This window comes from Lampetra fluviatilis, chromosome 2 (assembly GCF_964198595.1).
Source record: "Lampetra fluviatilis chromosome 2, kcLamFluv1.1, whole genome shotgun sequence".
Taxonomy (NCBI): domain Eukaryota; kingdom Metazoa; phylum Chordata; class Hyperoartia; order Petromyzontiformes; family Petromyzontidae; genus Lampetra; species Lampetra fluviatilis.
This window is the reverse complement of record NC_136276.1, coordinates 4,532,989-4,558,564: the sequence shown is the minus strand read 5'-3', so window position 1 is coordinate 4,558,564 and position 25,576 is coordinate 4,532,989. Positions and strand designations below refer to the sequence as shown.

The 25,576-nt window shown below is 42.4% G+C and overlaps 1 protein-coding gene across 9 annotated transcripts in view; it reads right to left on the bottom strand.

Annotated features, from left to right (window-relative positions):
* Positions 1 to 13,294: 13,294 nt before the first annotated feature.
* The window catches only part of LOC144940072 (histone deacetylase 4-like), a 188,310-nt gene continuing 176,028 nt past the window's right edge, over positions 13,295 to 25,576 (bottom strand). For 8 of the 9 annotated variants that reach the window (XM_078866752.1, XM_078866757.1, XM_078866755.1 and 5 more), the window contains 3 exons: positions 21,851 to 21,935; positions 19,571 to 19,727; positions 13,296 to 15,574 (listed from right to left, as the gene is read on the bottom strand). In XM_078866752.1, the coding sequence (XP_078722878.1) occupies positions 15,526 to 15,574; positions 19,571 to 19,727; positions 21,851 to 21,935 (291 nt within the window). In that variant the 3' untranslated portion in view covers positions 13,296 to 15,525. Of the gene's footprint in view, positions 15,575 to 19,570; positions 19,728 to 21,850; positions 21,936 to 25,576 lie in introns of all 9 variants that reach the window. The other variant, XM_078866759.1, reaches the window with a different exon arrangement.

Genomic DNA, 25,576 nt, shown 5'->3' with positions numbered 1-25,576 from the left:
CAGGGGACCCTTGGGACCCCCCAGCAGCTCGGCACAGCCAGTGGCAAGGCGATCTCATCACTGACTCTCACACACACGCGCGCGCGTGCCCGTGTGTGTGTGTGTGTGCGCGCAATTTACACGCTGAAGGTATATTATCATCACTATTATCATCATGAGCCACGGTCCATCCACTGTTGCATGAAGGCATCCTCGAGGCCGACGCCAGAACTCACGATTCTGGGATGCAACGCGTCCGCCTGGCACCTGCACATGCTCGCTAATTTACATTACCGCGCCGGGATGGTCCTCTCGGATGAGTTTCACCACTCGGGCTGCCACTGCGTTCATTGTTCTTGACCATTGGAAAAAATCATCATCATCATCAATAACAAAGCCCATTCGCCACTAAGTGGTGGTGACGTCACCACGGCGTTTGTGCCAGGTTATGTCCACTTTGAGAGCACGTCAAGTGTCGAACGTCCGCTGGCAGGTCACGGGACAGAACCAGGTGCCGTGGATTGACTGATTGAGATGCGTGGCCGATGCACCACCTGTGCCCCCTACTGTGTCAACTTGCTGTGCTTTAGCCGCCCGGCGCTCCGCTCGTTGTTGTTAGCGTCGCTTCTCTGCTCTCCGTTGTTGCTGGGCGGATATCATCGAGCCCACACTCACGGATACTAACCGTTTGTATTTTACAATCAAACTGCGTACTTTCTCTAATCCACGTGTTCCCTCGTTGCGTCTCTCATCGTACTTTTATGAGTGTATATTGTGTTGATAATACATAGTTCCGTATAGCTTTATAGTTTTGTATATCGTAACATTGCTATATATTAGTTCATTCAAATTATGTTTTTTTGTAAAAACTCGCCCCCACTAAAGAGGGCATCGTAATACTTTAGAGTATGAATTAAACGAAGGTAGTCCTACCGATAAAATCAAGACATATATACACACACATGTAATGTTTAATGTGACGTCTTGATTGCAAAGAGAAGGGTGCTTCTCAATCGGCTATCACCTGCTGCTCTGGTTGTAGAACACGTTTTCACTCGTTCATTCAGTGCTTTAGTATGTTGTACGTTCATTAATACGGAAACTTTTCAATCCAATAATGAATACCATACTTTTTAACAGTATCTTGAAGTAAATCGCATACATTTCTCGTATGCTATCTTATTTCACGGATGTTTGATATATGTACAAAAAAAGAATTTACTACGCTCATCTCAATTTATACGTAATACTATTCTACGGCCCTTTGTCAATCCACTGCTGGATGACATCCTATGGAGATTGGCAATTAATTCTGTTCAATGGCTTGGGAAAACCTAATCCTGTAATGCACTGCTGTAGGATCACTGCCCAATCTGTTATTGATTTGAACTATTTAACGGGTATTTCACTCCCATCGCAGGCTTTCAGATAGAGGAGACCTCCATGTTCTTTCGTTTAATAAACTACGTTGAATAAGAATTACCTCCAAGTAAGCGTGCTTGTGTTAAGACTTAGCAGGTGAAGTTCGGCCACTTCACTCCAGAAGGGACAATGGCCGGTGGCCTCCGAAGGAGGGAACCCAGCCGAGATGTCCCAGATGCAAACTGGACACGTGTGAAAAAGAGCTTTGCAGCTCATCGGATTCCTTCAGGATAAATAACGCTTTAAAGCTTTCGTGACTGCAGGGATTCATCTTCTTGGTTCTTTCGGTAAAGTCACGTAGAAGGGAAGTAATAAAATAATAAAAATAAAACATAATAAAATAATTCTCACGACGTTTCGGCCACAACGCAAGCAGCCGTCCTCAGGTGAAGACCAGGTCTGTCGGGGAGACAGCGTCTCCCCGACAGACCTGGACGCTGTCTCCCCGACAGACCTGGTCTTCGCCTGAGGACGGCTGCTTGCGTTGTGGGCGAAACGTCGTGAGAATTATTTTATTATGTTTTATTTTTATTATTTTATTACTTCCCTTCTACGTGACTTTACCGAAAGAACCAAGAAGATAAATAACGCTGTCTGATTCTGAGATGCAGCGATGATAGCGGCCCAGTGTGCACACGTTCGATGGAGTGTTTGATCGCCAGACCCTGAGAGACGCGTGAGGGCACCGCGGTGGCTAGGAGACGTTAACCACCTCACCTGGTACGCAGGAGATCGTGCGTTCGATCCTGACGCCTGCTGTATATTTGGAGTTTGCATGTTGCACTTTCCCCGTGGTCGCGTGGATTTTTCTCCGTATTCTCCAGTTTTTTTCTCCACATTTAGAAACATGCGTTTCGAGTGTTTGGCTGCTATAAATCTCCACGTGAAAAGCCACTTCGTTGGGTTACCTGGTTAAAAAAAATAAATTATATCCTAGTTTTAATTAAGACGCAGATACAGACAGCTTTGAGAGACCTTCATTCATCAGTTGATTTAATTGCAATTGAATGAAGTAGATTTTAGTACAGTAGTGTAAATATACTGTATATAGTTGGATCTTACACTGTAATGTGTTATACAATACTTTGGTTGGATGTTATTATTCACACTCGATTGTCATACGATGTACTAGTCACACATGTATCTGCATATTGTTTAAAAGCCCAAAGACAATATTCATTTCAATTTGCTCTGCCATTTGGAAATGGTCCAAACAAGCCACGTGAAAAGATTTAGTTTATTTTAACGATATGAAGCACACTTGTAAAAAAACATACAGCCCCTTTTCAGTCCACTGCTAGATGAGAGCCTCCCCATGCCACGTCAGTCATGGGGATTGTTTGACCATACTTCACCAGGCTGGTCAGCGTGAATTGGTAAAGGGAGGGGGTGGGGGAAACTAATACTGATTTGAAAAAAAATCACGATCAGACATTCTCAATCTACTTCTGGATGAAATTTCCCATGTTTAACATGTGGACTTTGATCTTGAATTTAAGGCTCATGCCTGAATGTAAGTGTGCATTCCTGCAAATGCTTGATCGTACGACTGCCCAGCAGAAGGACCTCTAAGCTCTAAAGAGCCCCTCTAGAGGTGAAGCCTTTTTGGCCTACTCTTTCACGCTGGCTAGCCATCTTGGAAGATGTCGGCGTACACTTTACCTCACCACAGGCAACCAGCCGATGGGCTCACTGTGGTGTATCATTGTATTATACCTAGGTGAAAACTATACCTGTACAAAGGGTTTCATCTTACGCTAATCCTTTTTTTTCTCTCCAGAATAAGCTTCACCGAATCTGTGGTTTGTTTGGCCATTGTGGTCATACAATAAAGTGGTTGTTACATTCACACAACTTCTTACGATCAGCTCTTGGGTACTTGAAACATTTCTTAAACCCCTCCTCCTGCCTGGGTAGACCACAGTTAGTCGATGGATTATTACCTCGCAAGAACATCCGATTTGGTGACTGACTGAGGAGGCCTTCATCCAGTAGCTTATTGATCATGGCTGCTGCTGATGATGATGATAATGCACGGCTTATAGATGTCCCGCTGTAATTGCCCAGAGCGAGGCGCGAGTATGAAACGTAGCGTGGTTGCGAAGGCTGAAACCTGCAATGGGAGTGAGCAGAATCGCATTACAGTGGGAATGCGTAAAACCACGGTGCCGCTTATGTTGTCACTAATAACGTGACGACAGCGTTATGTTTGTTTTAACGCATGAGCATGCACTGTGTGCGCGCACATACGCACATGAGGACAAGTACATTGTGTGCATATCGTCTTGCCAGATAAAAAGGCATTCTTGTGATAGCTTCAAGGGATAAGAGGGGGGGGGACCACGCGGATTCGAGAGACATTCAGTGCAAGCAACCACAATCATCGTTAAACAAGTATAACCCGTAAAAACAAAGTTTTTCAATATACTGTAAATCCTTTATATGCGTGGCGGCTGGAGTCCTCTCGTCCTCTGGCTTGAGATGGCTGCCACCTATGGGTCAGATGATTGCATTGCACCATTAAGCAATTGGTAATTAAATATAATATTTTTGTCCTAAAAAGTGTAAAATTTTGGAAAAAAAATTTCACGAACATTAATTGTCACGCACAACGAGTCTGTGTGGAAAATGTCAGCTCGATTGGATCACGGGAAGTGGGTTAAAAAACGACCGAAAGATTTGCACGGTCGTAAGCAAGCAAGCGAACTTAATATAAAGGATTAAAAAAAAAAGCCAGGCAGGATACCTTGTGAATAAATGAAAAACAGGTAAATCACATCGTAGGCTAAACACGAAGGGCTAGAGATATAGGGTACGCAGGATAAATAAGGAGCACACTGGAGTCGCTGGACGTACAGAGGTCATCGGCTCATTCTCCCAGAGTAGCAGTTGAAACAATGGGGCAAGTTTCTTCATTCCCCCTGCCTCCCAGCGGTATAAACTATTTTACAGTAGTGATGTAAGTTCTTGTATACCGAAAATATAGTTTTGGAAACAACATACATTTTGACACAACAGATTTGGCGAAAAGTATCATTATTTTGTGGCCACCAATCCCATTCGCATTCGGAATTTTTTTAAACATCATTTCCTTTTCGGTAGTTTAACCCAAAAAACACAGAAATATGTAGCTCTCCAGATAATTATTTAGAATATTGTGTTAACCTCCAAGAGGGAAAACCCCATGCGAGAGTTGAAGCCACGTTTATTAACTCTTGAATTCTTATGGAAAATCAATTGCATTTATAGAAGCACGTTGGGGGCAAATTTGGCAAGGGGGAGCCTGTTTCGTAGCACGAGTGCTTTCGGCGTGAAGCAATGACGTTGTACAGCTTCTCCCCGAAGGCTGCAGATGTTCGAATTAAAAAAAAATCAGTTTCCCTCTCTATTCCAGCGTTAATTACGAGCGCTCCGAATGACTTCCTTCCTGTGTGGTCCCTGTGTGGGTTTCGTCCAGTGCAGGGGCTCCCAGCCGCTTTCTACACTGGACTCCAACCACTGGGAGTTCCCCTCCTCCTGCTGCTCCACAATCTCAAGCCCCAACCACCACCACCACCACTTCTCCCTCCTCCCACTTTTCCCTGCGTCTCCCCCACCCCACCACCATCCCCATCTCACAACCTCCCTCCCATTCCCAAACGCACGTGTGTGCCCGTGTTCGTTTGGCCGGGGACTTAACGCTCTGTAGCGATGACGGAGGCGGGCAGGTTATTTGTTCGTGCGATACGTGGGATAATATGGTGACCTGCGCAATCTCAGCAACATATGGCTCTTTGAATTGCCCGAGACAAATTAAAATCATTACAACCCATCTATTTGTTCGTAGCATAATCGCATTTGGTTTCTTTCTTCTTTCGCGCTTATATTCCCCAATGTTCTGTATTGGTCACAATTAAAATGAAGGACAAGTGTTTTTATTGTTTCAAATGGTGACATTAATTGTTGTAAACTGTAATAACACTAAATCTATGCCATTTGGTCAGAACAATTATATATTTTAAATGCCTGTACTAAATGATATTCATACTGAGTAATGTTTGAGCTCACCACTCATCAAACACCATTGACCAGCGCAGTGAGATAGGGCCAAACAACCTCAACTACTGCTACGATATTGGAGGCCTTCATCCAGTCGGGGATTGACAAAAGGCAGTAAATTCGTATGACTGTTTTCGCAAAATGACTTTATGTGATTTATATTTGTTGCAAATACGAAGCTGAATGTAATGTTAAATTTGTGTTCATACCATCTTCCATTGCTGAATGAAGGTCTCACCATGCCATTGCAATCTTACATGGTCTTGCGATGACAAAATCCAATCCATTCCTGACAATGAGCCGATCTCTTCTCTCCGTCACCATAACGAACCCTCTCTGTCGGGTCTTCTCTTTTGGCTGTCATTCTCTCACCGGTCCCATCTCATCAGCCATCACTCCTGTTAGCGATGGGTTTCTGCCCGAGCCCACTTACTTTACTTAGTACTCAATATGATATCACTTATCTGTTTGCCCCACGTGTTTTACCTTCTGTCTTTCGCTGCAATTCTTAAGTATACATTTCAACATCATTCCGTGAAGACATTTCAGTTGGGTTCAATTTATGTTTCAACGACAATTTTTTGATCCACGTATCATCATATATGATTTACTGAAAGCTTTCTTCAAACAAGCGGCCAATTTCCTTTTAAAATCAAATGTAGTTTTACTAAAGCCCTCACTTATTTTTATCCTCACTATACTTTGTTATTTGCTCCATGTACACGAACTGTTTTCTGTCGTTGTCCAGTTGTGTCCCTCCAAAATGCACGTGACTGTTTTAATTCTTTTATTGGAGACAAGGCACTGTATTGGTTGGCTCATTGTACATCTTTAGTAGAGTATATATTGCCGTAGTTTTAATCCATTATTTACGCTTAAAAATATTCATGAATGACCTCTCCAACATTACAATATATTTGTATAGATAAATCACGTTTCAATTAGACTACAGGATAAAACAAAATTATGAAGTCTGCATACTTATTACGATAGGTTCCTCATGCAGACACGAAGCACGTCTAAATTGCTGTTTTGTTTGCCTCTGTCATCCATATCTCGAAAACAAGGATAAGCTACACTTGTGTTTATGCAGCAGTACAGTAGTGCTTATCCCCACTGTCTTCACATCCTGAGAACAATGTGACAAAGTGTGCTTATCAAACCAAATGGAAAGGCATTTCTCAAGCAAAGAGTCAACATTGCATGTATCCTAAACAATTGTGGAAGATATTAATAACGTCTCGTGAAAACTGAGCACGTCCACGGCACGATATTAAGTAGGCAACTCCCATTGCATTCGCATAATGTAAGATTAACAAGGAATTGGCCGTCTTCTTGATGTGTGTGTGTGTATCGGATAAAAGGTAAAGATGCAGCCCTGAAATGTCTTGCTCATGCCACTGCTGCAGATGGAGTTCCCACGAGATGGAGCTTTGGTCGGGCCCTTCCAGACGTCTTGGAAGAGGTAGGAGTACCCACAATTTACCCCGCCACGCAACCTGCCAACTGTGTTGTTACTCATTTGCACTGCCGAGTGATGTCGAGATTGAAGAAACTGGCACTACTGTTTCAATTGCTGCACCAGGAGATTGAACTGCCAACCTCGGGGTTACTAAACTAAACTAAAACTATTTTATTTATTTAATTTTACTAGGTAAGGCCCACTGAGCTTTTAGCACTTTTTCAGAAGTGACCTGGCCACAAATGATAGCTCAATAAAGTGGCTTAACATGTGGTAATGTATAGCAGCCAAATACTCTAAAACTCAAGTCCAGTGTACTAGCCATTACACCACATCAGCATTCCTCTTAGTTATTTGATAGAGATAATACAGGCTGCTTCAAAAAAATGTGAACACTTAGGTGGGATTATCATTTTTAATGGAAAAAGAACAGATAATACACTGTAACATGATAAAAAAAATGTTAATAGCTTAAAAAGTTAAAGAATCTCCACTTGTTCGCCATCATTGTCAACACGTGCCTGGAATCTTCTCCAAGTGGTCTCCAGAGCCCGGAGGCACTTTTCTTGCAGCATTGTTGAAAATTATCGAAAGTGTTAACATTTTTTTGAAGCACCCTGTATAACAAGCATTCAGCATTATTCTATTTGCCCATGTACCGCTCGTGTGACATTGAGATTCCTCTCTAGCCCTGTGTGAAAGTTTTTTTAAGATCATCACAATGGTGTTAAATTAGTTTCTGTTTGGTAAATCGTGAAACCACAATTATATGACTGGGTGCAAATGACAATGGTCGTGTTTTCCATTTGATAATTCTTGAACCGAGAATTAGCCTTCTGGTTAAAGCAGGGCATGTTTTATGTGGGGCTTTACTATTTCTAGATTTGAAGCTTTCGTGACTGCAAGGATTAATACTCTTAGTTATTTCGGTAAAGTCACATAGGTAAAAAATTAAATTAAAATTAATAAAAAAAATCACGACGTTTTGGAGGCAACACAAGTCTCCGTCATCAGGTGGGACCGTCACAGCCAGAATTGCTGCATCAAGTGAGGCAGGGAATCCCTGCCTCACTTGATGCAGCAAACCTGATGACGGAGACTTGTGTTGCCTCCGAAACGTCGTGATTTTATTATTTTATTATTTATTAATTTTAATTGCATTTTTTACCTACGTGACTTTAATATTCATTGAAAAGAATGGAGACACTTATTTGGAAGTGGTAAAATTTTGTAGTGTTTGTGCAAAAATTATTGTTGCGTGTGAACTTGTAGATGATTAAACATGTGCTGTCAAGAAATGGATAGATGTCCAAGTTATGTGATTGGAAGCAGCCGGTCCACATGGAATAACTCGACGCTCCACTGAGGAGCAACACAGATACTCTTCTATCATTCGTGAAGGTGTTGTCCCAGCGGGGAACCCAGAAATTATAGATTTTGCCGGTGTGGCTGGCCAACATAATCAATTGTCATTTGAAAAGAGTCAGAGACAGCAACATCCGTTCACACACAGGAATTGCTTCGACGTGATTGCTTTTGTGCTTGCGAGTTGATCTGTTGGGATTGCGAGCCAATTCTTGGTGAACAAGCGTTCGTTTATGAGCAGCAATCTCAGCAAGGAGACTGACAGAACAAGGATAATGATTTGGCTGAGCAAGTACAGAGAAGTAATCCAGAATGGCAGGAGGTGTGAGCCGAGATGAGTAAAGCAAGCTAGTTTTGAAAGAGGCAATGAGCAAGTACTGCTGTAAGAAGTGAACTATATAGCATGCATACAACAAGTAGAAATGGATGGGAAGCCATGATGTATCACGTGTTAAACATGATAGCAGGTTACTTTGCTAGATTTCTGATGGCAAGGACGAAGGGCCAACGTTTACAAAGGATGGCAAGTGTGAGCGGACATTAAAAAAAAAGTTTCATATAATTAAACAAGTTAAATTATATCCTCAGAAATGGCTAAATTATCATTCATTTAGAGTATTAAACATGAAGCTGGGCATCGAGCAATGCATGCAAAGCTTTTTTTGGTGTTTTAACAATACACAAGACTGTGTATGACTCATTCAAGTGAAGAACCCCACAATGAAAGTAACACTTTTCGAAGCTACGGTTTAAAATTTATTCGTAACCACGACATTATGTCATTCAATAAATCCACTGGACAACCAGTAAAAGTTGACATTTTGTCAAAAATACTACTATGGCTCAAGACAGTAGCTACGTGGCATACTAGATTTTTTTTTCAGATAGATAAGAGCAGATAGACTATTGACCTGATCATACAATACAGTATTAGCAATAATAATGAGCCGTTTGTCATACATTTGGGGAGGGGCATTCAATAGATGTGTGATCACGACACAAACAAGGGATATCCACCTGCAAGAAACTTGTTCTTTGATTTTGGCCTCATTACATGAACACAAGAGGTCTCTTTCTTTTTCACTGGAAGGAATAAGACTGAGCACACATTCCTCTTTGTGCTGCCGGATAACAGTTTACGTTTAAAACTTTAATTCACCGTTTAAATAAAAAATAAAAACACAGAGATAAAGGAATTCTCCACATATGCATGTTATTGTTAATTTCTCCTCATGATCAAATGTTAAAACATTTTGAAAATAAATTTACCAACACGGTACAAAGCGTTGAGGAAAATTACACAGTATATACTGATACAACGATTTGATTTTTAAACAGTAAAGTAATTACCTCAATATGCAGTAGCAGTTATTAAAGAACCTGTAAATAAAACAGTACACTACGACATACACTCAGTGTTGAAGAACAGTAAAATGCCTCTTTTTTGTGCAGGAATACATTAACCACAACTGGGTTAAACTTCAAATGAGTTTCTTCCCACAAAACCAGAAAGTTTTCACGCCAATAAGTCATAAATTCTAAGGCGAACGAGTATTTTTTTTCATATTCAAAAATATACATTTTCTAAGATTTCTTTCTTCCCAAAAACTCAATGGACAACACATTTAAAAACAGGGCAGAACGTTTTCACCTTTTAGTCTATGATGAAAGCATAACAAATCAATAAAAGTTAAGGAATACAAATAAACGCAAGGCATCGCCTTTTCAAAAGGAATCAACAAACCTCATAGGGGTGGGTATATTTAACGACATGGGTTTGTAACTGGCCTTATTAGGCAGGTTTAAATGATGTCTTACTTAAGCCACCTCGTGACTTTCGGCAAGTTGTACGAGTTAAAGGCGCTGGGAGGTACATCGAAGCCTGAGCCAGAACAACAATGTGACGATTGGCGCCACTAGGCAATTGCAGTATATCATGTCATTCAATATACCTGCCCTGTAAATTGCCTTTGGCTTCCTTAAAACGGCAAATGTCAATAACGATATAGATCCATTAACAATACTCTATGGGCAACAACATTTTCTCAATAAATTACAGATTTGCTAAAAAATAAGTATAAACAGGAATGCGGGTTTTTGCAGTGTTCAAAGGAATGCCTATCTAAACATTTTTTTTTCTTTAGTTTGACGTACAATGGGCTACGGCATAGCAGTAAATACATCCTATGTACACAGCAAATCTGACATGTAAGCCACTTGTCAAAAGGCAGCCCATGTGCACCTCTAACCCGGCAGGCTCCCCTCTGTACGGCCAAACGCTCGTCCCTCCTGCAAAGATATCCCTCGTCGTGTGAAATTGGGACCTTCCATTCAACTTCGCCATTTATCCGGAAAACAGTTGACCGCAACGTTCAACCTTGCATCTCTGTTAAGTACTCAAAGAGGGAGGGAACACATCCCCAAAGCAGTATAAAATGTCACAAAACCATGGTACCGATATGAACGTGATTCTCGCCCATTTACATGGAGCAGAGATGAATACCACGTGACTCGCCAACAAGAGCATTGCTATGTTCATTCACGGAACCTTGAAGCATCTTCACAACACCCACAGGGATGTGGTGTTTCCTAACTTATACAGGACGGCGTGGCATATCCACCTGTTAAGTAACCACCCTGACCGACAGATCGCTAACATGCCCACTGCAGTAGCTGCACACGGTGTAGCAGTCATTTTCTACAGATGTTCACATATCCCACCTTTTCGCATATCTGCCCATAATTCGGATGTGCAATGCTGTACTGCATTTTTATTTTACAATCGCACTTTAATGAGCTCTTATTTGCTTTTAAAAGATGGGAAATAATATCTCCCTCTTACAGGTATGCCATCAGTTACCAATTTGTGGCTGTTGTGTTGGGGTATTGTGGGACAATGTTGTGACCATAATACCAATGTGTACAAAAAATCTTGATCTTAAGATCATACTGAGGAGTCATATTTTACGTTCACCAAACATATGATTTTAAAACCCATACTTGCAGCCACATGAGCTGCATAGCTAAATAAGTCATTACTTTCTGGTGTCTCAGTAAACCTCAATTATTCGCCAAAATACGTAATGGTGAAATGTGTGTCCATTATTGTTGCCTTGCCAATTTGTTCATGAGCAAAACAAGTAAGAGAATGATTAAAAAACATGTTCTGTTAAAAACCGTTCCCCATTACCATGCCATATTTGTGTAGTCCCTTCACTCTTTTTTTACCGTATTGGTTTTTTTCTGCTTCAATAAAAGGCCAATTGTACACCTCGTGTTGATTTGTTGTGCGTGAAGACAAGCCAAGTGTAACTCTCTGAAAAGAAAACATCTTGCGGTCCAAACTTTAGAAAACTTGTTTTGTGGACTTTTACAATAATTTCTATTTTGTTTTTGTTACAGCACAATAATAAAGTATTAAAACTAACACATTACACTCACAGATAGTGTTTTATTGCTACAAATCTGTACTATGAAGGCAAAATTCTTGGTAAAATCTTCTGAATAAACCATTAATAATGTGCTGTAAAAATCCATTCAAAAACCTAGCACTAAATTGTAAAAATTAAATGTAAAGGTGCAGCCCTGCAATGTCATGCTCGCGTCACTGCTGGAAGAGTGATCTTTACTGGAGGGATCTCTAGAGTACCCCTCTAGCGGATAATTGGTCTACTTGGAAGAGGTGGGAGTAACTACATTTTACCCCACCACTCGCTGCCCACCAATCGACTGTGCTGTAGCCCCTCATTCTGCTGGGTTTTTGACAAGATGTATGGGGGATTTAAGAAACGTTCGGATTGTTTTCACATTTCCATTGTTTTCAAATTAAATCGAACAAGCAACCTCTTGATTACAAAGCCCAGTGCTACTATTACACCACAGCAGCTACCCCCCCCCCCACCCCCAAATAACCATGTATTTATTTGCCACGTTTTTAATGTTCAATTAAAAAAAGAGAGACACTCCAGGAGTGGTGTGGAGCAGTTTCGATGGCTGCCTGGAAGGGCCGGGTTTTATGCCAGTATAGCCGACAGCTTCAGGAAGCATTATGCGCTGGGCTTTGGCAAGATGTAATAACACAACCCCTTTGGTGTACCTTTTGTGTTTGGGGTTTGAGTGGGTAATAGCGGCTGTCAAGACCTATTTTCAAAAATGTGCTCGCTAATAGTTACCCCCCGCCCACCCCCGCCGCCTTAAACCCCCCCGCCACTTAAAAAATAACAATCCTACCAAAAATACAAAACGAAGGAAAAATTACTTATTGCACTTTTAATATTCGACATCTATAGTTGGCAGATAATGCTTCGTGTGTTGCTACTGAGAGGTGCCTCCATCAGGGTTAGAGTACACATTACACAGATCACTAATTTGTGTTCGTCAATGGACAGCTTCAGTATGAACAGGGATTTAATTCTTAAACAGTGAGCTGTTTGACAGTATGCTGCATTTATACCAAGCATTTCGAGCCACGTGTACAATAGTTTTGTTTTTTAAGGCAAGGCATGCCTAGATGCTTTCACTTCAGTGTTTTAAGCCAACCTAAAAAAAAGACCCCACAGTTTTGATGTAATGCAGTCTTGCCGTCACGTGATATTCACATTGCGGTTCTGTCAAACAATAATATACACCATTTTACACACCGTAAAGCACATTTTGTCTTCTTTAAAAAAAACTACACGATATAGAAAATATATTAAACAAATATGTAAATACGGCATGTGCGTCCAAACAATAATTTCTCAAACAAAATATGCACAAAACAAAGTGTTATTTCGGGAAAAATATCACTTGCAAACATATACAGACACCCAAAGGGGTTAAAGAGTGGCGTGAACAGAGGTGAGCGGTTAACGACCCAGAAAGAAACAAGTAAACCCGTAAAAACAAAGTTTTTCACTATAAATCCTTTATATGCGTGGCGGCTAGAGTCTTCTCGTCCTCTGGCTTGAGATGGCTGCCACCTATGGGTCAGATGATTGTCTGCCAGTATTAAGCAATTGGTAATTAAATATTTAATTTGTTTTCCCTAAACAGTGTAAAATTTTGGGAATTTTTTTTCACGAACATTAATTGTCTCGTACAACGAGTCTGTGTGGAAAATGTCAGCTCGATTGGATCACGGGAAGTGGGTTAAAAAACGACCGAAAGATTTGCACGGTCTTAAGCAAGCAAGCAAGCACGCAAGCAAGCAAGCAAGCGAACTTAATACAAAGGATTTAAAAATATATTTGCCTGTGGAGGACGCGGGGATCGATCCCGCGACCTTTGGCATGGGAAGCGAGGGCGCTACCAACTGCGCTACTCCGCCACGGCCTGTGGAGGGGTTACACTCTGGGCTCTTACACTCTGACGTTCAGCCAAAGCCATGAATGCGTTCTATTTGAATATATGTAAAATAATTTTTTTTTGCCTAAAAAGTGTAAAATTTTGGGAATTTTTTTTCACGAACAATAATTGTCTGGCACAACGAGTCTGTATGGAAAATGTCAGCTCGATTGGATCACGGGAAGTGGGTTAAAAAACGACCGAAAGATTTGCACGGTCCTAAGCAAGCAAGCAAGCACGCAAGCAAGCAAGCAAGCACGCGAACTTAATATAAAGGATTTAAAAAAAAGAACCTTGTTCTTATCCAGAAATCGATTAAATATACAAACACAGGAGGCAGCTACGGAGATGATCAGGGGACAACATGAAACTGCAATGCAAAAGGCTTCTATGTCGAAGTCCCAGGCAGCTGGCACATGCACAGTCTACGCACACGTGGTGGGCTGCTTTCTTCTGGCCGGAGAGGAAACTGAAAACCTCTCACCCCCCACGATTGCAAGGTGCCCCTGTGATTGTTTATGCAGCTTACTCCCACTGCCCCACACCATCACCTCTGCATCATCGTCCCAACCCCTTTGCCCTCGCTGAAGTAATAATTAAGTCACTCAGGAAAGCGTGGACATTGCTGGCAAGATTCCTTTTACAAAGCACCGCCAATGTACAAAATGTTGTTGATTAGGCCGTTATGCAAAACATGTCTTACTGCTTCAACGTTGCTTGAAGAGAGCTTTGTTTTGATTTTATTTTATTTAAAACCTTAAATCAATGGGGCTGGAGCAACAACTTACCGAGTGATGGCTTTCCGGTACCTATCCGTGCACTTGACAAGATATTTTTTTATTTATGTTTTCTGTACATGAAAACAAAAGTGCAAAGAATCTCAAATTTCCCAATTGAAAAATAAGCGATTGGAGGAAGGCTTACCCTTTATTCGACATTTCACGAGATGTATAATACTAGAGCTCATTAACCCAATTTAAGCAAGGCATATGAATCTAAATGTCATGTTCGATTGCATCTTCCAACAGAATAACACTCAAGACACTGACATTGATGGCTTAATTCAGCAACCTTTGGATTGGCTTACTGCCCAATAGATTGTCGAAGATTGTTGTCCGTCACTTATAAAATGTTTGCCGCGTATTGTCTCCTTCTAAAAAAACAACACCATACCTAGCATGAGTGCGGGAAATACCCACACATCCGACTGCTTTGTCACATTTTATGAGTACAGGTGATGAAACGTAATTCCTTGAATGGCAAAAAAGATGTTAGAGAATTTAAGCAAACATAGCGACATTTAAAATTCAGGGTGAAGGAATCTTCCGCTAAAGCTTTGTGATGACACTTTTAATTGAAGGTGGCAGACCGTAAGAGGTCTCTCTTTGTGCCAAAACAACATGCACTCGATGTGCTATGGATCGATAGCAAAACCTCTGTTCAGAAAAAAATACAAAAAGAGCTAAGATTGCACAACGTATACTGTAGTACATACTCCGCAAGCTGTTTTAAACAACTGCCTTCGACTACAATAAAAAAAACGGTCTCGGCAGTAGATGCTAAATAAATGCTGAAGTGTACTTGTCAAAGGCAGCGTTAACACCAGTCTCAACGTCCTCACGCCAGGCAAGGATGCTAAATTAATGTACAGCCCCCCCCCCCCTCCAGAGAGATGGAGGGCCTCATTTTAAAAGTCAGAAGCAGCACAGACACATTCTAAGGTGTTTATTTAAACGATACAAAAAAATAAAAAAAGATTACTCTTATTCACCGATCCTCTGTAATAAAAAAAGGCTGTTGATTATTGAGTATATCTGAATGAGAGGGAGGTGCAACCAGGGGAAAGCTGAAAGAAGGTGGCAGCGGGAAGCAAGGGGAAGGAGTGTGTTGTTTTTCCCCTCTCGTGGGTACACGGGAAGTTCACTCCGTGACCTCTAAACAGCAGGCTCCGCTTCCATTGGCTCCATAGTCTCCTCGGCTGACCTACACAGAAAGAAAACAGCATCTTTGTAAGCATCCCATGCCGAATGCAAACATCTCAGAGCTCCTGTGTTTCAGTTTGATGGCCTGTCACCCAGACTCCACATTATTAGCCCTGTCTGTCACGATGATGGGACCGTTGCTGAGGTCACAAGGACACCAGAGCATGTTCACAGCTCTGTCGTATATCACTCACGCTATTAGCAGACTCAAAATACTCGTTAGTGATCGTACAGCGATGTCCAATCTGATTTCCGCCGATACATTCTGATTTATAACCAGTGGTGGATTTATTAAGTGTTGAACTTAGAAAACATTTTCATTCCAATTACATAACATTGTGAAGTGTAGATGACACCATGTTTGCCATATCATGCAGGTATATTTGAGAGATAATGTAAAGCTCAATACATGTAGTATTGACATTTAACACACGTATACAAATAACAATTTACGAATACCTACAAATACTTGACGTCTCTTTGTCAATCCACTGCTGGATGAATGACTCCCTCTGCTTTGTTCAATCATGCAAGTTAAATGACCATACTTCATCGTGGTGGTCAGTGCAGGTTGGTGAAGAGGGACCAGTTCAGATATCACTCACCGCTGATGTTATCCCTGGCTGGGAATTGCACCACGTGGCAGCTGGGTTCATAGGTGCAGTGCGTCAACCACTGTCCCACCAATCTCCCAATTAAACTATAGCTGCATATTATTAAGATGTCGTTAATATGTCATTATGAAGAGTAATGAAAATAGTAGGGTCCAGATTAATTTACATTATTAAGCCTTTAAGGAATAATATTATATGAATCCTAAGACTGCACAAATAAAAGATAATTCTGCCATGAGAAACTTGTGGAAATTTACAGTCGGATATATATGGTAATCTTCCCACATTTGTGGGGAAAAAAATTGTAACTACTCAGTCCCTTTGGAATAATGGAAATATCAACTACGCCGCCCACTTTCTAAATATAAACATGTATTCATGAAGGACTTGGGCTATGTCATTTGAGTTCATGCCGTATATCATTAATGTAATTGGTTCAAGGTAAACCAGCTGTGCTTTTTGCCTTCACTCACGTTACAAAGTGACCGAAAGTGATTTTCGTGATGTGCTTGTTTATTACTATTCAATAACACCCAGGGGAAGGTTTAAAGTTGTTTTTTTGTGTGCCCAAATGTAAACCCAATGTTGGGCCATCCATCTGCCGTCAATATCTTGCTGCCTTAGTCGCCGGAATTAATGTAAAAAAAAATAGATAAACGAATGAGCTCGGTGGACCGCTCAGAGGTCCCCCAAACTATTCGGAGCAAAAAAAAAATGGTCCCCATGGTCAACGAACTTTACTGATGAGCAAGACTGCTCATGTCGACACAATCATAATCGCCATTAGCCGTGATCAAACCACCGCTGGATAAAGGCCTTCCCAAGCTGCCACGATTTCTTACGATCCCATGACGGGATAATCCACCGAACATCTGCACGCGCGTTCCATTTCATTGTTCAGTCTCCCAGGAGGATGTCTCTCAGACGAGATACATTCCTTCGCTGCAACTCCGTCATTATTCCGATCGTCGTGCATCAGCCACTCCAGTGACCTGTCCTGCCCAAGCCCATTTTTTGTATCGATTGAATGTCAATAACCTGCATGTGTACCCTTATCGATAGTGTTCCTCTTTCCGTGTCTCCTGATGTAATACCTAGGATGTATCCAACAAAGTAACATATATATTTTTAAAAAATATTTAAAGACCATTTAAACTGCAATTATTAATAGTTATATACACCCAGGTACCAGTATTTATAACTAAGAATTTTATAACAAAGAATTCAACTCCTCATCTGCTTTTGTGTTTAGTTTGTTGTCTTTCCCCGGCACCTCCGATTAGCGCAGTTGGCTACGTACGGTGCAAAAGTTCAACATACATACAGATCCATTGCTGTTTTGACAGCTTCGGCTGAAGGAGAATGTAAAAAAAGAAAACCCCAACAACTTGAAAAGTCAAAGCAGGGCTGAGTGGATTGAGACCCAAACCCAAAAAACTCAAATAGCCAAAGTGGGGCTGAGTGGAGTGAGGTCGTTGTTTTCCAGCAATTGACCTGTCACAATCAAGCCTGCTCCTTCCCAGCTGCGAGAACCAGTGAGACCTCTAAGAAAGCAGTGTATGTGCACAAACAAACAAAACTTCCACTCGGGGCGTGTCAAAACACGGCAGTGCACGCCTCCAAACACAGCCACATCTAAATAGTGGCTTCTGTCACAACGGGGTCAGCAGAGGTCCCCGGTGTGTCCTCAAGAGTAAACAAATAAACTCCCGCCACCAGGAACCCCTCCACGCGTCGCTTCGCATCGGCGCGCGTGTCGCGAGTTTCGGCTGGCGTCAACGTGTGGCGCAATTCAACACGCGGTCGGTCTACATCTTTTCAGGACACGCGAGACCCGACGAGAAGGGAATAGATGGCGTACACTGCCATTTGCGAAAAATGAGGGCACGGTGCAAGTAGATTACGCGTAGAATATGATGCGGTTGGGATTTGTGGTCTGTGTTTCATCGGACGTAATGGAGTTGCTTGGCAATTTGAGGGTCAGAGCGAGTCGCATGATTAGATCAGGCAAGCGTATTTTTAGATGTTGATCTCATTCACCATCATGCAACTTATCAAAAGACAAATGCGTTAACATTATAAGAAAAAAGAAATACAACGTGAGCTTAGATTTTGTTAACTGATCCTCTTGGAAGTTTGAGGATTTGAAAAAAATACATTCTTGCATAAAAAAATAAAAGACAATGAATACATTCCTAAAGAGGTACAATTCATGTGTATCATCATCAGCCATGATCGATCCACTGCTGGATAAAAGCCTCCTGAGCTGTCATGTTCCTGTGATGCAACAATCCACCTAGCACTTGCACATGAGCTGAATGTCATTGCTCCATCTCGCCGGTGGACGTACTGACAGATGCGTTACATTATTGGGCTGCAAGCTGTAGATTTTTCCACTAAATTGTTGATATTCATAAAGCACCCAGAGTGTTATCCCACCATCAATGGGCAGGGCACAAGCACGTTTTGGAAAAGATAACTTACTCCAAGTTAAGGTGGGGGCAACAGGAAACTACCATCATGGAACAATCCTCAACCATGGACAGTTGACTAATCAGGTTCCAATTTGTATGAAATACACACACACACCTATGTGCGCAACTCTGCTACAATGGTCTGCAGAAAAATCAATCTGTCCCATGAAGATACGAGTAGACCTGTAGCATTCACTTCCAATGGTGGCCCTTAGTGGTATAAATTGCACATTACAATGCAAGGAGCCAGTTTATCCGTGACTATTTCTTACAAAGTAGCCCTGCTCATTTTATTGACTCCTAAAGGACGATGTCAAAGGTGATATTGATGATGGTGGGATGAGTCGAACCCTGGTTCAGCTTTCATGCTCACAACTTCATCATTATTATCATTAGCCATTATCAATTCACTGATTGATGAAAGCTTCAACCGATCGGTGGTGAAGCATGTCTCTAATCCAGCAATGTGGACCCAGCGAGGGTTGCAGGATCACATAAATGTTGTGAAACTCCTTTTCCACCTGGGCGTCGAGAAGGAGCTGTACCCTGGCTTGCCAGGAGTAAGCAGTGTAGTGAATGTGGACCTCACCTGCTCCATCTGTATGGGATAGAGCGTTGCCCCCTTGCACGTGAGTTTTTTTTTCCGGGTGCACTGCTTTCCTCCCACATGTAAACACTCATCGATTGGCCGATAACACCTCAATATATAGAGGACTGAAAAACTTAGGTAATTGTTGGCACGGGCTGACTGCGTGTCTGCCTTCCCCCCCGCCTCTCCTTGGTTCCCCCTCGGGCCTCTGAATCATCCCCTTCCTTCGAGAGTGAGTGAATACCATGTGCCGTGTTACAAGCCACAATGATAACAACGGTGACTGTTCAACCCATGTTCAGCCCCGCCACGGCAAGTACCTGGGCTGTGCGTGCAAGCTGCACGCCTGCGCCACGTCCATGGAGAGTGACGCCAGGGCGGTGATGGTCTCTGTCTCCTCCACCTCGTGCTGCTGTGACTCCACCAGGGAGTGGCCAACATTGGAGGCGAAGTGGGCCACTGACTTCCAGTACTTGCCTAATTTAAAACAAAAAAAACAAGACAAACGCGCGAGACATACAGATCGTTTTGGGACATTTTGTAACCATGTTGTAATTGGAGTAAGACGTGGAAGAATAGCCGTGGGAAACGAAAATGCACATAATCATAATAAAAAAATGAATAAATGAATAAAGCAAAAATGACAACAATAATAAATTAAACCGAGATAATCCTCTCTGATTCGCAGTTCGTTTTCCAGGAGGTCCTGGCATGACAGCAGCGATACAACAGTTCCACACAAATGACAGCTAAAATTATCATTCAAAGCAAAATGAAAATGTCATGCATTTTACAAACGTAAAACTCAACCAAAATAAACAATGTCATGTTTATAGACAAGAGCTCCATTGGCTTGGGGTAGTACTTTCCTGCAAAAACACACACATGAGCACGTGAAAAAAAATCCCCCTTTTAACCTGGTTATAATATTAAGGCAAGAACTCTTAGCGAGCACCCATCAAGGCTTAAGACGCATGGCAGGGTAGTGGGCCCAAAAATAAAAGCATGTCTCTTTGGCCAAATAACCCAGCGGTGACCAACACAACCCAATTTGAAACTAGTATTGGCTCATTGTCCGCGCATTATATTTGGAGGCACTTCGGTGTGCGTCTCCCTGGTGCTGCTGCCGACACACCCATACCGTGCAGTGCACTTTGTTTTTTAATCAAGTTCACCTTGGGGAGGTTACAATGGCAATTACAAAAAAATCAGTTGCCTCTGAAATTCTTGGCCAGGAAAATGAGGATTGGTCAGCGCAGTGCAGTAACAATTACGTCATTGTTGCCCCCACCTTCCCCAATCTTGGCATACACAAAGGTCCCCCGTGGTAGCCTTGACAGACTTATGGGGCAAGTGCTGTTAGCGAGCACCTATGGAGGCCAGCACAGCACGTGAGGAGGGTGGATGGCCAGCATCATGCCTGGCCGCCTTTGTATCCCGTGTGATGATGTTTATGCACCACACCAGGTACTCATTTAAGTCTGAGTCAACATAGGGGAGGCCCTGGACTGTTTCAAATATGCATCACTGATGTGGGCCGTGAGCGGGAATCGAACCCTGGATGGCGGGTTCGTAGCGCAAAGCGCTAAACGCTACACTACCACTCCCCATTACACTACCCCTACACTACCGCTCCCCATCTCAGCATGAACATACACGCACACATGCGCATACTCCATTGACTTCAGAGAGTGAACAATACATATATTTTAATTTGTGGAATCGCACAGGCAGCTGTGTCATTCACACCAAATTGCTTCTGCTGACGTCTTCAAAGCTGAAAGCGCTTAATAACCGTGGCTCGAACACCCGGCACCCCACCTTGTAAAATAATAAATAATTTTTAATGAAAGGCTTGAAGAATTTTGTTTACAATTTGCAACGTGATCTTCAGAAAGACTAGGGGCAATGAGCAAGTGGCAGCCACTCGCTGCTGGAAACCGAAGAACATCTGACCTGACTGCTCCACAGGAAGATTATTCTGAAAGAAGGGGCAATTTCAGGGATGTTATAATGTGGCAGGATCGCAGCACCCCCGGGGTCAACTGACTCTTGTAACCTTTGCCCTATTGCCTTTTCCTTCCTGAAAGAGAAACCCCGAACATGTTTTGCCTTTTATGTGTAAGTTGGTCTATTCTCGCACCGATGGATTTATGATGGTTATAGAGCTCCGTTTTTTGTTGTTGTTGTTGTTGTTGTTGATGTTGTTGCTCAAGAGACTTTATAATACAACGATCATTTGTATCACTCGGCAAGTTTGGTCAAATGAGACTAAGCTATTCCAAGGGCACAATATGTGCATGATGAATGTTTTGTATGGTCATACTGGATAATGATAGTGTGGCTAAACCCACTTCTTCCAAGATGACTGGCCATCGTGGAAGAGTAGGCCAAATTATTATCCACGAGAGAGGAGCTCTCTCTAGAGAGTCCCCTACAGGACTGCCACTTTGCGTTAGAGTGACACTATGCATAATACGTTGAAATAAAAAATAATCTAGGTGTTTTTTTATACCATCATCTTCTTACACGGAGTCTAGAGTTCTGTCTTTTGCCTTTGTAATTTTATTGGCAGTTATTTAATGAAAGTTGTCCCTTACTCTGGATGTCGATGACCTTCTCTAGAGAGACCACGGCGTTAGGGTTGGGCTGCTGCTGAAGGATGTCCATGGAGAGAGGCTCCAGCTGTAACACAGAGCGGATCGTTACACGCAACGCAACGAAGAGCAACGGTGACGTCGTCAATCAACTTCGTATAATTTTTGTTGAACTTTAAAATGCTGCTCCGAGACAGTTCGCAGAAACCAACTCACGAGTCGCGTGTTAAAAAAAGCACTCTTCTTTCTGTCAAATAAACACAAATTCCAACACTCACATGGAAAACGGGCAACTCACTCACCAGTTCAAATATTACAAGTGTACATGTGACTATGAAATATATATTTTTTATTTAAATATTGTAGCCACTCCCTCCTTCCAACACCCCCCCCACCCACCCAAATAAAAATAACTCCCTATTTTGGAGTGCGATGGGTATTATACCCTACATACAATATCATGTATTTTCATACAGCATCAAAATATAATAATATTTAAAACATTCCACAAGTTGGATCCCTTATGGCGCTAAAGATCTTTATTAAACAGGACAAACGTCTTATATTCGTGCGGTGCTCTACAAATACAAGTTTTCCCAACAGAACGTAGTCCGCCAGGATACAGAATCATAAAATGGCATAAATGATTACTACGTCCTAAAAGGCCCTCGCTTTGCTCAACCGGTCCTGGACATGCATGTGTCTGTCACGTGGGATTACTGCTCTGTTTTCCCCTCTGTTTTCTTCCAGACATATAGGAACAGGCCTCCGCCTCCCCAACCCCCACCCCCCAAGCCCCCCCCCCACAAGGTCCCCCTCCCCTCAAGCCTCCAACCCCCTCCGCCCAAGCTTTGGTCAACATGATAGCAACCAAGACACGCGCATGCCTCCATCAACGCACAATCGCCGTTTCTAACTCCACGTGCCAAAGCAGGGTGTTTAGAACATAGGCAGCTCAATCAACACTAATGGGCAAGCGTGCAACCTCCCCTGTGTGTGCTACCATGTCAGCTGACACACCTCAGAAAGAAAATTAGGTAAGACATTCCAAACATTGGGGTGAGGCGGGGGGGGTGAGTTCATGCAGCCTATGAGAGAGTAAGTAATGTGGGCCACTTGAAAAGTACTCTGAATACATACATGAAGTGTGTGCCTGTGTTTGTGAAAATTATGAGCAGCGGTAGTGCAGTGGTTAGTGCACTTCGCTTAGAACCCAGCCAAAAGCAGTGATGAATATTTAAACTGGCTCTGGGCTTCACCTAGGTCGACTCAGCCTTAAATAAGTACCTGCTGCGGTGTGTAAACATCAGCACTGTAGTGTTGGCCATCCACCCCATCGTGCACCATGCCTGCCTTAATAGATGCTCGCTAACAGCACTTACCCTAATAGCATTACAGGCTATATGGAGGATCTTTGTGTAAAAATGTGGACTGTACAATGGAATAAATTAACACAAGCAGAGTCAAAATGGGTCACGTTTTGGGGCAAAACAAGCTGTCAGCATAGAGCTGAGAACGCATGCATTTGCACGCTTTTGTGAGCGTGACGGAAAGCAATTAACGGAACATCAATTACTTCAGAATTTACTTTGCGTGTGCAAATTTGCAATGCGTCCCTCATACGGTCATCCAAATTCCTGTGCATTAAAAAAAAACCTTGAATATTCCCCAAAGTGTAAAACGAGGACGCAAAACGCGTAACCTGGGTAAAAGTAACAAAAAAATAACCAACCCACGACATGAGAATTCAAATTAAAGTCGCTATCCAATAGGCGTCAGAGGAGACGCCCCCGAGGCAACATCGGGAGTTCAGGGAAATGAGGGCAGGACCTGGGAACTGTACAAAGAATTCCCGACAGCACAATTGGCAATGTCATTGCAAAAAAAAAAATTCCAATGCAAACATTATAATGGTGGGGGGGGGGGGATATTGTGCAGTTCAGTGCAAACGTGCACTTTTAAGGCGGGCCCCGAAATTTATTTTGCGTTTTCAATGAAAACGGGGCATCAAACGTGCGTGCGAATTACACTCCCAATTCATATTTTTCACTCTGATCTGAAGGCTGCAAAGGAATACATCCATCTGCTTCTGTTTTGGAATATGCTGACATATCTTTGAGACAGAAAAAACTGCTATTTGTTTAAAGTGGTCTGTCAGTTTCCATGTGTGCAGACTTTTTGTTTAATTCAATCAACTAAGCGCAGAATTACCTGTACTACATGAGCAGGTGGAAAAACAGGCGACTGAAATTAATCTAATTTAATTCAGGATTCTGCTGGAACTGTTCCAACATAAACATCCAACATGAAACATGGCATAAGACTAGCGTAGAGTGCACAAAACATGCAAGTATAATGTGCAAGCACCCACGGAACTCTTTGCCCCGCACGTATGGTTACGAAAAAAGTCACTGAATAAGTCAATGATTGAGCAGGTGAAGACGGGCATACTGTTTGACTGTGCATGTGTCCTTGTGTCCCTGAAGGCGTTGATGTGCATGTTGTCCGTCGTGTGTTCACTTTCCCAAACGATCTGATAAAGTGGAGAGAATCTGCAGTGGGGGCATGGAGATCATCATGTCCTGACAATCTAGTCTCCCACAAGGCATGCAGACAGTGACACTGAGTTAAATGCTTCCTTCCCCTGTAGGCAAAGTGGTCCTGTGTGAACTGAATGGAGAATGGCTCGCGGCCTTGGGAAACTGAACAAGACCACAACAATGACATCAGCAAGACAATCCATAGCATCTCCTCTGCACAGCCTTTGTGCTCCTCAGCTAAATGGAGACTTAAATAACCACAATCCTAAGTGTTACTACCGTTATGGAGCAAAAACCTAATCTTCTATGCTTCGTGCAAAAAAATAGTTCAGACACTGATACGCGACATGTTTTTCATTTTTACCACAGACACGTCAATCCACTGCTGGATGAAGGCCTCCTCATGCCATATCGGTCATGGAAGTTGTTTGATCATACTTCACCACACTGGTCAGTATTGGTTTATAAGGGAGGAAATACCCAAAACTGGTTCAGATATCTGTGGCTGATGTTAGCTATGGCCTTGAATCGAACTCAGTGCGCTAACCACTGTGCCACCATTCCACCATGTGATATGTAATTGACTTTGATTATAACTTGTGTTTTTTTTCCGGAATGTATTCGCGAAGCATCATTTTATGCACAATGCATTTTTCCCCCTCTTGGATTGTTAATGGTGTTAGAAAGCAGCGTGCTGAGTTGCAAGGAGATAAATCTGGCGAAGACTGCCAGTGGCTACCGGTTTGCACGTGGGCGACAATTGATTACGAAACATTTGACATACCAACAACGCATGAGACGGCGTGTATTTTGCCCATTTTGTAGAACTCCCCCGAGACCCGGGTTATCACTGACATCGTTGGTAACACAATATCTGAGCAGAGGCTCCCACACAACACCATGTGGGGTCGGGGGCTTTTCAAGTTTTCTGCGGCACAGCGATCAGCGCTGCTCCCTGGTAGCCAATTTCCTTGAAATCCTGCGGCTGTTTGTTTATAAAATGTGCAAACATCAGTCATTCAAATATATTCAGCAGAGGCTCGCTTGATCATGTGCAAATACTGTTTGCAAACATTGGCCAGATTGCACATTTTTAGTTTGTGAAACATTCTAAAATGAAAACTACGGGATTAGGCGCATAGGAATGAAGGTACAGCCCTGCAATTGCTTGCTCACACCACTTCTGCCA